Below are 14,542 nucleotides of genomic sequence, written 5' to 3' on the forward strand. Positions count from 1 at the left end.
ATCCATGAGTGAATGTCAAGGCGCGTTCCTATAGGAAAAAACCTTGTCTCATCAGCAGGTCTCGAACCGGCGCAGTTGAAGAGAAACAGAATTCGATTCTGTTGTGGTGACCAGTGCACTTCGGCCAGGGTGCTTCCTAAGTTTGAGAACCTCCGAAGAACTGGTCAAGGTGAGGGAAAATCATATTTCAAATCTGCAACACCTTTGAGAACAGATTTCTAATCTGCCAGTTGGGTGTGATGAGATAGACCTTGAAGGATCCGTCCATGAGTGAATATTTGAATGTTCAAGGCGTGGTAAAAGGAAAAACATTGTTGAGCAGGTTTCGAACCTTGTCGACAGATTTCTATTCTGTCACCCTTACCACTTGACTAAGACTGGTGTCTACGAGTCGAAGAACATCATGTACTAACAGTAGAATTACGGGGGATTAGCAGTTATTTGCCAATGCAAAATTAAACAAAAAGATCAGCTTGCGTTTAATTCGATGGACACAAAATAAGAATAACCGAGTAGGGGCTGGCGCCGAGAAGTTAGCCAGTGTCTACAATAATAAGCGTAGTATGTACATAAGAGCGTAGATCTCCCATGAGTTAATCCAGAGCATCCAGACTCTCCCGTAAGAGTCTTACCCGCTCCTCAACAGCATTCAACGTCGAAGTGATAGAATCCACCTCCGACCTCCAATCACCGCCCACTTGACTCACAAGTACCGACCCATCACCAACAGCCCCACCACCAAAAGGCCCAATATTACCTCTCGCCCTCCCAACAGCCAACTCCTCCCAAATCCGAGAAACAATATCCTGCACCCACTTCTCCCTCTCCTCAGTCCTCTTCGCCTCCTTCCTTCTCCCCGCTTCCTCCCTCTGACCCACAAGCATCAATGTCCACAGATTACTAAACACAAGAATAACAATAACGAAATATAAAATCGTCATCGCCGAGCTCTGTTCCCAAGCTTCCTTGACAAGTTCAAGCGCTCCAAACGTAGAGCGCGTCGCAACGCCGTAGGCACCATCAAACGTCTCATATGCCCATTGAAGCCCACGTCTGTTACGTTCGTGTTCGCGTGCCTTGCGGGCTGCCGCGTCTGAGATGCCCGAAGAGCCACCGAGGAGAGTGGGGTTCATGAATTCGATTACGGGGCTGAGGGGCTCGACGGGTGCCACGGCTGTTGGGTCTACGCCTGCTGGGATGAATTCGGATTGGTGTTCTTGGATGTACATCCGCATGGCTTTGTCGAGGTCGGAGTGGTATACCTTTTGACCGTCTATTGCTGACTTTTCGATCAGACCTTTGCGTATTGCGAGCGTGAGCACAAGATGTTGTGGGAAGAGAGAATAGCAAACCTTTAATGAAACTTCTCCCAGTCCAATCTACTTGCGTGGTGACGATCACCCGTGTGGAAATAGCGCTTGCCCACATTAAGCATGTCTTCGTCTTGACGGTGAACACGCCTCCGCTAGGCACGTCGGGTGTCTTCGTCGTCGTCAACATCACGACGTGGTCATCAAAGTCACAGGTCAAGGTTTCATCGTGGATCTCGCACTTTGTTTGCTTCGGGCCGACGCTATTGTTCAGGGGCTTAATATATGACATATTCCGCGCCAAAAGCTTCAAGTTGTCGCCTGTGGGAATCCAATCCGATATCTGCACATCTGAATGGGAAGCATTAGTGCCAGTGATTCGCGGGTAAAGTGAGATGCCACCCACCCATAAGCTTCTGATCCACCCGCATAAAATCCTTGATAAACCCACTCGCAAACATCAGGTTATAAATCTTGTCCGGTGTCCCAGGTAATACTGTTTCTAGCGCGATCTCATTAAGATGCTGTGCATTCTTCGAGCATGCGCAGTGCGTGACTTTGTTTTTGTTAAAGCGAGCCACAGGAGCTGTTTCTTTGCCTCCGCTCGTGACCAGGGGACCTGAAACATCAGAAGTACTAGCGGGCGAAATGATGTTGCCAGACGAGCCGTTTTGACTTAGAGTATCATCAGGACGGGAGAGTCGCCAGATATTGGCGATCACGTCATAAGTCGTATCACGGGAGAGGAACGAGGCAAAGGTGTATTTTGCCTGTCGGGTGGTTATTTGGATGGCATTGGGGATGACAAATGCTGTCATCTTCTTCTCGAGAGCGGTTATTTCGTATATTGGGATTGACAGCTGTGGGGGTATCACTTAATTTGCAAGAATGTATAACCGCGTGCAACGTACGTCGGTGATCCACCCGAAAATGTTCGCATGGAAACATATGTGGTTCTCTGAGATGTATATCCGGCCTTGGATGAGGATCTCGCGCTGTAATGCGCACCCATAATCTACAAGATATGAAGCAGATATTTGACATTTTCAAAATGGGACAAACCTTCGATGAGATAATCGCCTTCGGGAATACTAGGGAACAACTCGTGGAAGTCTGCATTACGCTTGCTGCTTGCAACGGCGAAACCCGTGACGGGAATATCTTCATTAATATCAAGTTCGTCATCCGACCCCTCGCTCTCTTCGCTGGAAGCAAACGTGTCTGTCTGGCCGTCTGAAAAGTCATCTCGACTGGACAAGGGGTGCCTCGTGCGAGCGCTGGCATCGACAGGACTGGGCATAGACGTCACGGAGGCAGAAGCGGCATACTGCATCGCAGAGCGAGCGGAACCATTTGATCTGACCGTTCCATTGGTAACTTTTTTTGATGCCGAATTTGAAAGAGGAGAAACAGGGGAGATTTGAGAACCAGTATTGGACATGGTGAGACTAGAAGCGGCTGTAGCAGGAGCAACACCAGGATGTTTGCGAGTGGGAGTAGTGAGTGAAGGACGACGCCAACCTTTCTTCTTCTTTGAAGCTGAACTATTAGCTGAGCGGATGGATCTTGCGTCGGCGTCGGTGAGGGTAGGTAAAAGCTCCTGTTGATGATGGGTGCCTCTTTGGGCATGGCTTATTGCGGTGGGTGAGTCCACGAGGCCATTTTCAATTATGACGGCATTGTGTTCGTGGCGACCAGTTCGCCGGTGCGCATCGGAACGAGTATTACTCTGGGAGTGATCGAAATCGAGTGGAGCTGGGGGCTGTGTCCTATTGCGTAGTGACTTCTTTGAGGGAGTTCTATCGACCACCTTGTGAGTATTTGAAGGATGAGTGTTGGTGCGCTTGTCTATAAGGGCTTTCAGGTTCCCGGTGGACGATGCAGGTGTCAGCTGATGAGAGGCTTTGGGTGAGCTGTCAGCGCTTGTCTTCCATTCTTCAGGACGAGAACGAGAGGGGGTTGGAGTTGGAAGCATGTCATCTGTGGACAAAGACGAGTCACTTGTCATGGGACGAGCAGCGAAGGATAAAGCATGTCTATCTGGGACCATCCTGTCCTGTGAGCGGGCACGTCGATGTTGAGATGTATCAGGAGGGTGGTCTTGCGGAGGAGGATCAGGAAAAGTAGAAAGGGCTGAACGAGGGGAAGGTGGAATTATACCAATTTTGACACTGCCTTTTGTACTAGAATTGTCACTGGCGGGGTCAGGAAGAGATGGGTGTGAAATATTTTGAGAATGTGGAGATGCGTGAATGTTTTGACGGGATGGAGCAGTCGTATTCTCTCTTCCGCTCGGAGATGAAGACGTACTAGGCTTCACGAGCTTTGAAAAGAAGTTGGGTGCCATGGTCTAGCTGATAGGAGCTATTAGCGACGTCGTGACACGTTGCAATTGATGGTTGAGCTCGACGACGCAGGCGGTACCGACTGCGTTTACTTACCGAGGTCGACGCTGCCAACGACGCCCAACACAGGAATTAATAATCTTGACATTGCACCACTTAACCCAAAAAGGTAATCAGCACTCCGCTGACCTTCTCGCTTAGATATAAAAGCATGTCTAACTAGTTAGTGAATTAACTACCATCACCATGATCGATCCGTCGAACTCTTTACAGTGATGATCACCTTTCCTCCAGCAATCACTTGGGCTCAAATCATAATGAGGACCAGTAATTCATTTGCGAGTCTCTGAACACAATAATGTCATCGGTATCTTTGGATCCATCACCGATTATCGAGAGGTTCACCATCCGCATACTATACTGATGAGTCGAATCAACTACTTGATGATCAGCCTCATTATATTCCATAGTCTCGTAGTATTATTAGGCAGACCGCAGACGTATAGAAAGTTAATCGAATATCCTACCAAACCTGCTTAGACTTCTGACTCACTTTTGGCGGCAAGCGATTCGGTTATCGTTATCCAAGAACTCGTAGGCACACGTATCATTGACATACCGTTGACATAGGCTGACAATTATTTCATCGAACAGATCGAATGCCCAGGAAATGAAGCTATCATTGATTACTGATGTCTATGCATAGTCCCCCCACTTCCAATAACTCGCTCAGTCCGACACATACGACAACATCGTCTTCGGAACTGGACGGTTCCAGTTGCGAAATTGTGCCCGTGAGTAGCAAAGACAATGGGCGCCCATTGTCGTCTTGTACTTATCAGATACCCCATTTTGTGGCCGCGGAGTCTCAGAAGGGTCTCAAGTTGATCTTGCTGTGCAGCCTTTGTGATTACTGGGAGGTTTTTCTCAGGTCCAGGCCTCCGGATAAAGTGATACCTGCAATTCGAATATTCGTTATCTTATCACTAATCGATTGACCTAGACCTAATCCTGCAGGCAGCCACTTAAAGGGGCCTCGACGTCACGGTGACGTGCATAGCTGAAATGAAGTTCTCCCAGTCCCCATTCCAATCGATATACATCCTCCGACATCCTTTGACATCCTCTTTGTACTTTTCTTCAACCCCCTTTTGTTTGTTTGTTCTGTCATACCCTTGTCTCACTCTTCCGTATTACATATAAAATACATATATTCTCATTACACTTGGACCAAGGTCGTAATATGCCTTTCAACCCCATAGACGATGCCCAAGACTTCACAAGAATCGTGAGTGCCTATTCCATGCATTCTTAAACTCCTTTTCTCACTGTCGCTCCCAGATCAACAGCGGTAAAACCGTATTGATAGATTTCCACGCAGACTGGAGTGGCTTATGCCGGTCGACTTCTCAGCAATTCTCCGAGCTCTCTGACACATTCGTTCGCATCGGCGTGGATTTCTATCGTGTGAACGTGGATGAACTGGAGGACGTGGTGATGGAAGCTGATGTACGCGTTGTATGTATTTTCAACATGATGTCTTTGTGGAGCCAATTGAAACCGAAGAATATTATAGGTCCCTACTTATATGGTGTTCAAGGACGGGAAGAAGGTAGGGCATGCCACGGGCGCCGATGCGTTAAGTCTGCACGTGAGTACCTCGTGTTTGATGTCGTGCACCCTCACCGATTGTCGCGGGTAGAAATTGATGGGTTCGTACATGACGGAATGCGAAGTTGTTGCTTAAAGGCAACTTACTAGACAAGAGACAATCAATTGCGTTGTAATAATATGAAGAGGTCATGGAAGGGATCGTCTGGTTATGATATGGGGAAATCAATGTATAAATTACATCATGTATAACGACTTTTGGCTTACCATACACTGCGCGTAGCCGCATTATGCTTAGCTCGCACAAACGTGACCTATCTTCGGATGCTGGCACCACAAAGATAAGTAAGAGAAATCCCGCTATTAGTGCGAATGGAAGCTTGCCGTCATGGGAAGCAACGTGTCTCGATACAAACCTAGTATAGCGCCTATAATCGCGAGTCGTATCAAAAAATAATGACTACTTCCCATGTTCTCTTCTGCCGCGGCTGCACATCGAGCTTCGTGAGTTTATACAAAGTGAATCAAGAGCGTTATTGAGATGGTTGGATATGAATGCGGGGACGAGTGGCCGGAGAGGATCTGCCGTGCTTCGTTGGGCAACATCACGGTGACTGTGAGAGTACGCAGGAACTGATTCTATTTTTTGATTCGTAGGATCTGAAACGTTGTACTTCGATGAAACACAGATTATGCGTATGCAAGGCGATAAGTCTAGGCGTTTTCGGTTAATACAGTAGCCTGTACGGCCGCTCTGTCGCCCTGTGCTGTAGCCTGATGCTCGTCGTCCGCGTCACGCCAGGTCGGTTCCAATTTTACTTTGCATTCTAAATGGGAGCAGAAGAAAACAAAGACAAACAATCCCTGTTAACTTGTCATACCCGGCATCGCGAACATCGACCTTTCATTTCTTGCTCTTTCTTTCATTCACCATTCGGACTGCTGCTTTTCTGCTGCTGACCCTCTTCATGCCATTGCTTGCAGGAATATTTGCTAAACGAGATAGGCAGTCCGGTGCTCGCAGCGCAACATCCAATTTAAACGTCCCAACGACGCCGACTTCTACGGCTTCCATCTCTAGTGGCACCGTAGTCTCTTCAGAACCAGATTATGTCTTTCCAGACAAGTCTCTAAAGTCTATTCCGGCCGCAGTTTATACCGGTCCAGCAGTCGCTTCATCGAGCAAGCTGAAACTGCCATTCCGTCGGAGACATGTACATCAGCCACATGTCTCAGGCACCTCCACAAGCGTATTCTCTCTCAACGATAGCCCGCCACGCACACATATATCCAGCGTTGTCTCTGATTCAGGGCACGACCTCCCGCCTTCCCCACCAAAACCGTTCTTCTTTGGAGCATACCACGACCCCAGCATTAATTCCACACTTTCGCTTCCCAATGAAAACACGCGCCATCAATCCGGCTTGGATACCCCTTCCGTCATCGCACGGAATGAGATACACAGTGCACCCCCGTCTTCTTCTTCGATGCCACCTAATCCAAAAAAATCTGGCGGGTTATTCTCGTGGGCTAGAGAGCGTACTAAATCGAAACCTGCCCCGCCACCAGCAACTATTGCAGCTCCTCCCACTCCAAGTCCCTCACCGAGGGAGAATTTTAATTTGAAAGCTTTCCGCCACGTTCGTTCCGAGTCGCCCCCTTCTCTAGCTGATGTTCCAAATGTCGAGCTTCCGCTTCCTCCTGTCCGGCCACGGCCGCGCGGAGACAGTGTTGCTTCAGATTCCTCTCAAAGGATATCTGTTGCAGCATTTCGTGAAGCACAAGCTCGTCGGAGCCGTGCAAATTCCCCTGTACCTTCATTCCGACCCCCTTCTTCCCTCGATACTCTTCGTGCTGAAAATATGTCCAGACAGCGGGCTTCTACGGTTTCAACGCCTACCGGAAGTGAACACCACCTATCATCTAATCGTGATTCAACTACCACCCAGCTGTCCATCTTGGTTAACCGAACTTCGTCCGCTTTGGACACTAGTACTTCAGAGTCGGATGAATCTGACGAATCTAATGAAGAAGTGGATAGTGATGGCGTGCCTATCAAGCCCAGTCGCAAACGCACCGTGACTCGTCGCCCTGGTCCGCGCTCGCAGTCCGATGCGGGGCATGCACCCACTGCATCGAACGCTCAGGCTCGACGGCCAGTTCCTCCGAGATGGTCAAAATCGGACAATGTGCAGCTACGGCAGCCTGACAACATGGCTGCCATGCGAGCGAGAGCATCTGCCTCCACTAGTGCTCTTACACCCAATGCTGCTGCCCGTCGTGCATCGACTTTGGCTGCTGTAAACGCTTCTGCCGCATCATCAGGCAAGTATACAAGTTATCAATATTCTTGTTTCTAAACATGACTTTTAGCTTCAGATAAATCTTCGTCGTCGCCTTTGTCACCAAGAGCGGTGAAGGATGACGACTCCGATACTTCATCAGATTCGGATAATGATTCTGAAGACATGCCTTTGTCCGCGCTCGTTGCACCACGCAGACCGGGAAGTTCTGCATCCATATCCACTAACAGATCCGCTGCCTCGCGGCCTCGGATGCCCGCGAAGCCCCTGATTGATATCAAATCACTCGTAGGAAGTCCTCCGATGCTCACGCCTGTCCTGAGGCACGAGCATTCAGTGAAAAAACCGTCTACAAAGGGTAAGGAACGTGAAGTGGATAGGGACGAGCCCTTTGCTCCTCCCCCTGTTATCAGCTTGACGCCGAGTCGCATGGCTGAGAGTTTTGCTCAGGAAACTCCCCGTTCACCTGCTGGCCCAACTCCCAAGGTTCCTTCTCCCACCCGCCATAAGAAGTCGAGCAGCGATGTTGGGTCCATCCCTCGGCCATCCTCTTCACCAATTGAGGTTGATGATGATTTGAAGGACGCCATCAGACTCGTTACTTCCTTTGATCAATCACGAGATTCCTCACAGTCGCCTACACAACCTTCCCAACAAGTGCCGCCCCTGAACGCCGTTCCGCCACCTGCTGTCGAACGTTTGCCAAGTGCTGATGACAAGCCAGAATCTCCTCGTGACGACCGCATTGTACCAACGCCTGTTCGAGAGTATAAACCACCGGCTTCTTTCAGCGTCACCTCACGCCCTCCGCGTCGATATACCACTGATCTCTCTCAGGCAGTATCACCAGCCTCGCCGACAGCGACATTCTCCACCGTCTCCAAAAGGCCTCCTTCTCCACAACGATCTCCTTCTCCTATCAAGTCTTCATTCTCTTCCCGTCCTCGTTCTCAGGCAGTATCATCAGCCTCGCCGACAGCGACGTTCTCCACCGTCTCCAAAAGGGCTCCTTCTCCGCAACGATCTCCTTCTCCCACCAAGTCTTCATTCTCTCCTCGTTCTCGTGCAGGTATCCTAGCTCAGCAGTCCAAGGTACCATCAACCGACAAGTCAGATGTTTCTTCCGTCGTCTCAACTTCTCGTTCCTCGCGCTCTTCTCGTGTCCCACCTGTCCCTCTCATCACCGCTGTACCTGATTCACCTTCCGTGAAAGCCAGTTGGGGGTCTTCGAAGGACTTATACAAGACACGCCCTCCTTCGACGCCAAGTGTGTTGGATAGCAGAATGTCTCGGCCACCGTCAGGCACGCTTGTCTCCCTTGCGCCTTCCGCAAGGCCTGGGATCCCCGCAGCACCAAGGTCGCAATCGCAGTCACTCATGCCCTCCCGCCCATTCGCCAGCAACAGTTCTTTACGAGGCCAGAGCCCCGCCGGTAGCTCAACAGGTGACTCCAGCAGTGGTCGTGGTGCGCCGTTCACTCCACATGATGGTAGTGATATTGGGGTGAACATTGGGCTGAGGGATGGAAGCGATGCGGACTCGACGCTCAAGGCGCGCGGGGCGAATGCGAAGCGGTCATCTGTGAGCTTTGGAGATGATCTGCCGCGTGGTCGTGAGAGGGTGAAGAATGACGCTGATGATGAGGAGAAGCGGAATGAGAGGAGACGGAATGAAGCGAAGTCTGCTATTGAGGTTTGTGTTATCTTTTGTGATTGTTATTCGTCGCCCTGATTTTTTTTGATCGTAGTTCGGGAAAATCGTCAATGGTCGTGGACCCATTGTGCATAATGGTTCCGACGAAGATCTTGTGCCTCAGCATGGACAGCGGATGAGCATCAATCCCATGATGGGCATGGATGGCATGATGCCTGGGATGAATGCTCCTGCGTGGGGGCCGTGGCAGCAGCCCATGCCGACAGGTATGGGGCCTATGGTGGCTTCTCAGTTCAGCCCCGACCAGAGCTACTTCGTTGCTCACCAGCGCGCGATGATGATCGCGAAGCAAGCGTACCAAATGGCAGTGGCTCAACATGCGATGGCGTTAGCCGGAGACGAGTGGGAACGAGGGTCCAATATCGGCGGTGGGTCTGTGTATGGGGGTGGTGGAGGTAGCGTGTACAGCGGAATGGGAGGGGGCGGGATGAGTATGCTGGGCGTCCCTGGGATGAGCATGCCTGGTATGATGCCAAACCAGTGGTCCACGGGCTCCGTCATGTTCCCCGGTCGGATCAACAGTACGCAGAGTGAGTTCGGAGGAGGGTCGAGGAGTGTGTACGGGGAGTCGTTTGGCCCATCAATGTCCTCCCGTTCGAGCCACACGCCATCTGGGCACGGCGTCCCGAACAATCCTGCGAGTTCCTATGGAGGAGGTTCACGACCGCGCGCCAAGACTGGCGCTTCTCAGCCTTCGAACTTGCAGCCACCGATGCCTGGTAGGAATCCCGGACGAAAAGCTGCTCCCCCATCGAGCTGGAAGAGCGCGCGATAACACGTACGATGACTTCATGACGTGCATCCATTTTTTTGATTTTCACCTGCATATTTATTAAGACGTTCCGCCTAGTCGCTCTTTGGTACTACGACTTTTCTTTTAATTCCACGACAGCGCTCGAACGTTTTTTTTTCTTTCTGTTTGTTTTTTGGTTGAAGACACTGACGCATATACTTCAAGCTGCATACAAAGATGTGCGTGGATTTTGCATTAGTCGATTCGATTCGTTTGGATTTCGACTTTCTCTCTCTTTCTTTTTTCGACTTTCTTATCATCGTCATCATTTGCATTGACATTGAACTAGCATATACCACGATTATGGTTCCTGTTGGGACAATCTTACGCATCATCAATCTCACTTGCTTGCATCGTCATCGTTCGATATTTGAGTATGAATTTGAATCACATCTAACGTGTCACGGCCTTCACACAGAGCAAAGCTACGTAACTGCCAGAGGCTCAAGCGCTCATATCCCAAATGAGAATTGTTTTGTTGCTCCCGCCCAGGAGAGGAGACAAATCGGCCTCCTAAAAATTTTCAAATTCGAAATCCCCTCTTCTTCTACAACCATGACGATGACGGTTGGATTCTTGTCGCTTCCTACAGAACTCATATGTCGCATTCTAACCCTCCTTAACCCCAAGGACATTAATCGCTGTGCAATGGTCCGCTATTTCTCTTGTTTCACATTTCCTCCAGGGCTAACTTTTCATCATGCTAGACCTGTAATACCTTTTGCACTGTGGTCTGGAATTCTGTTGACATTCAATACAAGCTTGAACTTTATGCTCAGGGCTTGATTAGTACTGAGACTGGTGCCATGCACTCGAACGGCATTTCCGGAAAGATGTGTTCGCTCAAGAAATTGGCATTTTTGTGGCGATCTGACTTTCAAGCGAACACTATCTTTGAAACCTTGGTTACTGCTGCTACCTTTCCCATGCCATCCCAATTTGTGAAATGTGGGCTTTGGTGGACAGACCCGGGCATGACATTGGACACATTCCACATCCAGGACTGTAGAACGGATCCCAAACTCTCCCGTGCATGGTCTACAAATGATTTATTTCCACAGCACTGGCCCCCGGGCTTTGTTGCCTTCGATCCACTGCAGGATCTTATGGCCGTATTTCTGAGCCCCATTGTATCACTGTGACCGATGCAGAACGAGATCACCATGTTTTTTTCGGTGGAGTTTCGACTGGCTTCATCCCAGCGTCCGCATCCGAATGCTGTGTGCGCTTCCTTGGAGTGCAAACATACTTTTGATGCACCTGGATATTACCGTGCTGATTTTGCGCAGAGCCCCGTAATCTGTGGTGATCGTGTATTTGTCTTTTATTGCACAGATGGCGCGGATGATGGCACGGATGATGGCACGGATGATGGCGCGGATGACTTGATGTCCGGCATATTCATACAAGTGATCAATTGGAGGAAGGGATATGCAAATAGTGTAAGTTCCCTCTGTTTGTGAAAATTCTGCTGCTCAACATCAGCAGCATTATTTATGTCAAATGGATCGTTATTACTATCCAGTTGACGAACAGAAGATTGTTGTCATTGGCCACACAGGCTTGATATACCTGTACACGTTACAAGGGCTTGATGGGGCGCCTCAACGCCGAATCACATATCACCTTCCGAAGAGCTGCTATGATTCATCCTTGTTGGGCATCCTTATTCATGTCCACCCATCATTCCATGGTAAAGTAGCACGCTCAGACCTCATGCCCAGCTACGTGCCATCCCTGGAGTCGCAGATTATGGTTTTAGAATTTCTTTCCTTCGCGGGGGACGCTATCCTAGTCATCGATATGGCCATCTTCTCTGATATGGCCTTGCACTCGGATACGCCCATCAATGTTCCTTGGTCAAACTGGGGACCTCAGCACGTGTACTATTTTCCGCACGACAGAAACTGCCATATCAGTGTGTTTGGTAGCAAAATGGCCTATGCTCTTCCCCAAGATCGTGTTCCTGATCCTGGTCAAAGACTAGAAGTGCTCTCAACTGAGAGCTACTTCTACGTCCACATCTGGGACTTCAATAAGCGGGTCATTGCTCGTTCGCAAAGTATCAATGATCCCGACTCGCCAGATTTTTTCATCTGCAAGCCAGCTCGAATGACTGACTCTGGAGAAATCTTCTCAAATCATGCATACACTGCGACTGTCTGTCGTACACCTTTTCCGATGCCGCGTGACTCCAGAATGTTCTTAGAACTGGATCGGCTTACTTTGACATGGGTACGTGTTCTTCGTTTGAATACAGCAACGGTCTGATGTGGCCAAATTGTAGGCTCGGGAAGGTGAGATTAGTATCAAGGTCATTTCCCCCGTCCAGGCGGAGGTTGGCCGGAGTTCTGGACCTCATAGAAAAGGGAAAGAGCGTTGGACTCGGCGACGACGATATTTGGTTTAGTGCTTTCGTATTTTTACTCAGGCTTACTGTGACTCCATGTATGTACGCGTGGGGGGCCCGAGGCCTTGGGGTCTCACCATTGAATAAGGCATTGCATAGACGCCTCATGACCATGGCGTTGGTTTTCAGTGATGCTGTTGATATTTTACGGGTTTAGACCGGACCGGGTATCAAACCGGCCCTGTGTGATAGACAATTAATTTTGCTATACCAGTACCTATTCTAGGTCCTGGAATACTCTCACGGCGGTCCGACCCGATGATCATAACAAGAAGCAGTTTTAGCGACTTTGCTCGCTTGCCGAAGTCTACAACATACACAAAACACGTACCAGGTTAATCACCGGATGCTGGTCCGCAGGAATTCCAGGTAGACGGGTGCACAGTGAGTGAGGCAGTCGACAGCAGCGGTAATGGACTTTGATGATGCTTCGAGATCTTCAAGTTAGGTAAGAAACTGATGGAAATGCTTGCTTGCTAGTAGCAAGCAAGCATTCGAGGTCAGATCATTTTCGTCACGGACGGTAGTACCGCTGACGAAAATGATCTGACCTCGAATGCTGCACTACGGAATGTAGGGTTCTGTAGCTTACCCGGACAACAATGATTAGTAAGAAGAAACGGCTACCTTCAATTGTCCGTGGCGGGCCATCACTTCGTGGGTTGGCACAACCCTACTACTGCCGTGTTCTGCCAGTTCTGCCGGCGGAACTACCCGCAAATAGTTCTGCCTACAGCACTATGGGTGACCCATGTGCATGACTTCGTGAGTCATTTTTGATATACAGCAATGATTTGTCAGTTGTCATGAAACATTGTAAAACGCCAACGTTAACCCGCCCCCCTGGCTGGATTTGTCAGTTCCTGTGCGAAGCAATGAACAAGTCATGATACTCTGTTGCGCTAGCGTCAGCCATTGGGTACAGCCTCAGCGAAGTATTCATGCATAAAAAGCGACCATTGAAAGGTCAGTTGCTCTTCATGAACATGGCGTCACTTCTCAAAGTTCCACTTATCCTCTCGTCTGCTATCATGCTGCAAATATCGCTCACTCCCCCACACGTCCCCCCGAGTAAAGAGATTATCCACCAAACATTTAATGAGTGGGTTTTCACTCGGACTATTAAATACGGGTTTCCGGTTTTGAAGGCAAGTGTTTTGGTTGTTTGTCCACGGTCATTTTTACAGAGCGATGCGCCAGGCAATTTACTGGGCTGTTTCTTTAGCAGAGATCGCTACCATTGCCTCTCATGCAATCGACTCTCTGTCCGTTATACAGGCCATCACACAGTATGCGGTCGGCCATAGGATTCTCGATACACCCATTACTTTCCCTTTCATTTTGGGCACCGCACTTGCCATCACAGGAGGTGTCATCCGCTGGTGGTGTTATCGCACCCTCGGACGTTTTTTCACCTTCCAACTCAGTGTCCGCCAAGGGCACTCTATTGTCACGACTGGACCATATGCTGTCATACGCCATCCATCATATACAGCAGCTTTTATACACCTCACCGGCATGCTAATTCTGCACGGATCGCCCACTTCATGGCTTAGACGCTCCGGAATTTTAGATGTTCCTGGACTCAAATTAGTTGTGGTGGCATGGCTGGCGCAGATGTCAGTTGTTATGATAAACATCGTGTGCAGGATCAGCCAAGAGGATGAAGCACTGAAATCGGCTTTCAGAGACGAGTGGGAGAGGTGGGCGAAGGTAGTCAGGTACCGATTGGTGCCTGGCGTCTACTGAACCCATAGCACCTGAATTTAGTCGCCCCCTTTCCTCCTCCGACATTGAAGGGGATTCATTTCAAGTTCATTTCATTCTACGATAGCGCTCGGTTTCTTCTTTGGTTGACGGTAGCGCTGGTAGCCAGACTGTAGGGATGTGCTATAGATTTTGTATTACTAACTTGGTCTTTCAATTTCGATTTTCTACTACTGTTTACCGCGTCATACTGCTAGTCAATTATAATTTATTTCAGCTGGTCTCCTCTGCGTATCGAGGGACCGTTTTTGGCTATTCCGGCGTGCGTGCGCCTCCTTGAATCGTGCGAG

The 14,542-nt window shown here is 49.4% G+C and overlaps 6 protein-coding genes across 6 annotated transcripts; 5 read left to right on the forward strand and 1 right to left on the reverse strand.

The window, feature by feature from the left end:
- Positions 1-435: 435 nt before the first annotated feature.
- Positions 436-3,775, reverse strand: DFJ58DRAFT_708457 (uncharacterized protein). The gene is made up of 5 exons (XM_041383785.1): positions 2,373-3,775; positions 2,222-2,325; positions 1,717-2,170; positions 1,353-1,661; positions 436-1,297 (listed from the first exon to the last, which is right to left on the reverse strand). Exons 1-5 carry the CDS (start codon positions 3,655-3,657, stop codon positions 594-596), a joined length of 2,856 nt encoding a protein of 951 aa, XP_041238993.1. The 5' UTR covers positions 3,658-3,775; the 3' UTR covers positions 436-593.
- A 1,006-nt stretch (positions 3,776-4,781) lies between these two features.
- On the forward strand, positions 4,782-5,533 carry DFJ58DRAFT_93485 (thioredoxin-like protein). Its single transcript, XM_041395624.1, has 4 exons — positions 4,782-4,943; positions 4,997-5,173; positions 5,232-5,306; positions 5,358-5,533. Exons 1-4 carry the CDS (start codon positions 4,899-4,901, stop codon positions 5,400-5,402), a joined length of 342 nt encoding a protein of 113 aa, XP_041238994.1. The 5' UTR covers positions 4,782-4,898; the 3' UTR covers positions 5,403-5,533.
- Positions 5,534-6,146: 613 nt separating this feature from the next.
- DFJ58DRAFT_93518 (uncharacterized protein) lies at positions 6,147-10,093 on the forward strand. Its single transcript, XM_041395626.1, has 3 exons — positions 6,147-7,591; positions 7,640-9,261; positions 9,317-10,093. Exons 1-3 carry the CDS (start codon positions 6,235-6,237, stop codon positions 10,055-10,057), a joined length of 3,720 nt encoding a protein of 1,239 aa, XP_041238995.1. The 5' UTR covers positions 6,147-6,234; the 3' UTR covers positions 10,058-10,093.
- A 458-nt stretch (positions 10,094-10,551) lies between these two features.
- Positions 10,552-11,431, forward strand: DFJ58DRAFT_93523 (uncharacterized protein). The gene is made up of 2 exons (XM_041395627.1): positions 10,552-10,726; positions 10,783-11,431. Exons 1-2 carry the CDS (start codon positions 10,631-10,633, stop codon positions 11,215-11,217), a joined length of 531 nt encoding a protein of 176 aa, XP_041238996.1. The 5' UTR covers positions 10,552-10,630; the 3' UTR covers positions 11,218-11,431.
- Positions 11,432-11,433: 2 nt separating this feature from the next.
- On the forward strand, positions 11,434-12,643 carry DFJ58DRAFT_810818 (uncharacterized protein). Its single transcript, XM_041391437.1, has 3 exons — positions 11,434-11,517; positions 11,564-12,310; positions 12,363-12,643. Exons 1-3 carry the CDS (start codon positions 11,464-11,466, stop codon positions 12,483-12,485), a joined length of 924 nt encoding a protein of 307 aa, XP_041238997.1. The 5' UTR covers positions 11,434-11,463; the 3' UTR covers positions 12,486-12,643.
- A 681-nt stretch (positions 12,644-13,324) lies between these two features.
- On the forward strand, positions 13,325-14,507 carry DFJ58DRAFT_810820 (uncharacterized protein). Its single transcript, XM_041391438.1, has 2 exons — positions 13,325-13,633; positions 13,686-14,507. The coding sequence occupies exons 1-2, from the start codon at positions 13,427-13,429 to the stop codon at positions 14,232-14,234; spliced, it is 756 nt and encodes a 251-aa protein (XP_041238998.1). The 5' UTR covers positions 13,325-13,426; the 3' UTR covers positions 14,235-14,507.
- The last annotated feature ends 35 nt before the right edge of the window (positions 14,508-14,542 follow it).

Source organism: Suillus subalutaceus (genome assembly GCF_016647625.1).
Source record: "Suillus subalutaceus strain FC151 chromosome Unknown DFJ58scaffold_136, whole genome shotgun sequence".
In the NCBI taxonomy this organism is placed as follows: domain Eukaryota; kingdom Fungi; phylum Basidiomycota; class Agaricomycetes; order Boletales; family Suillaceae; genus Suillus; species Suillus subalutaceus.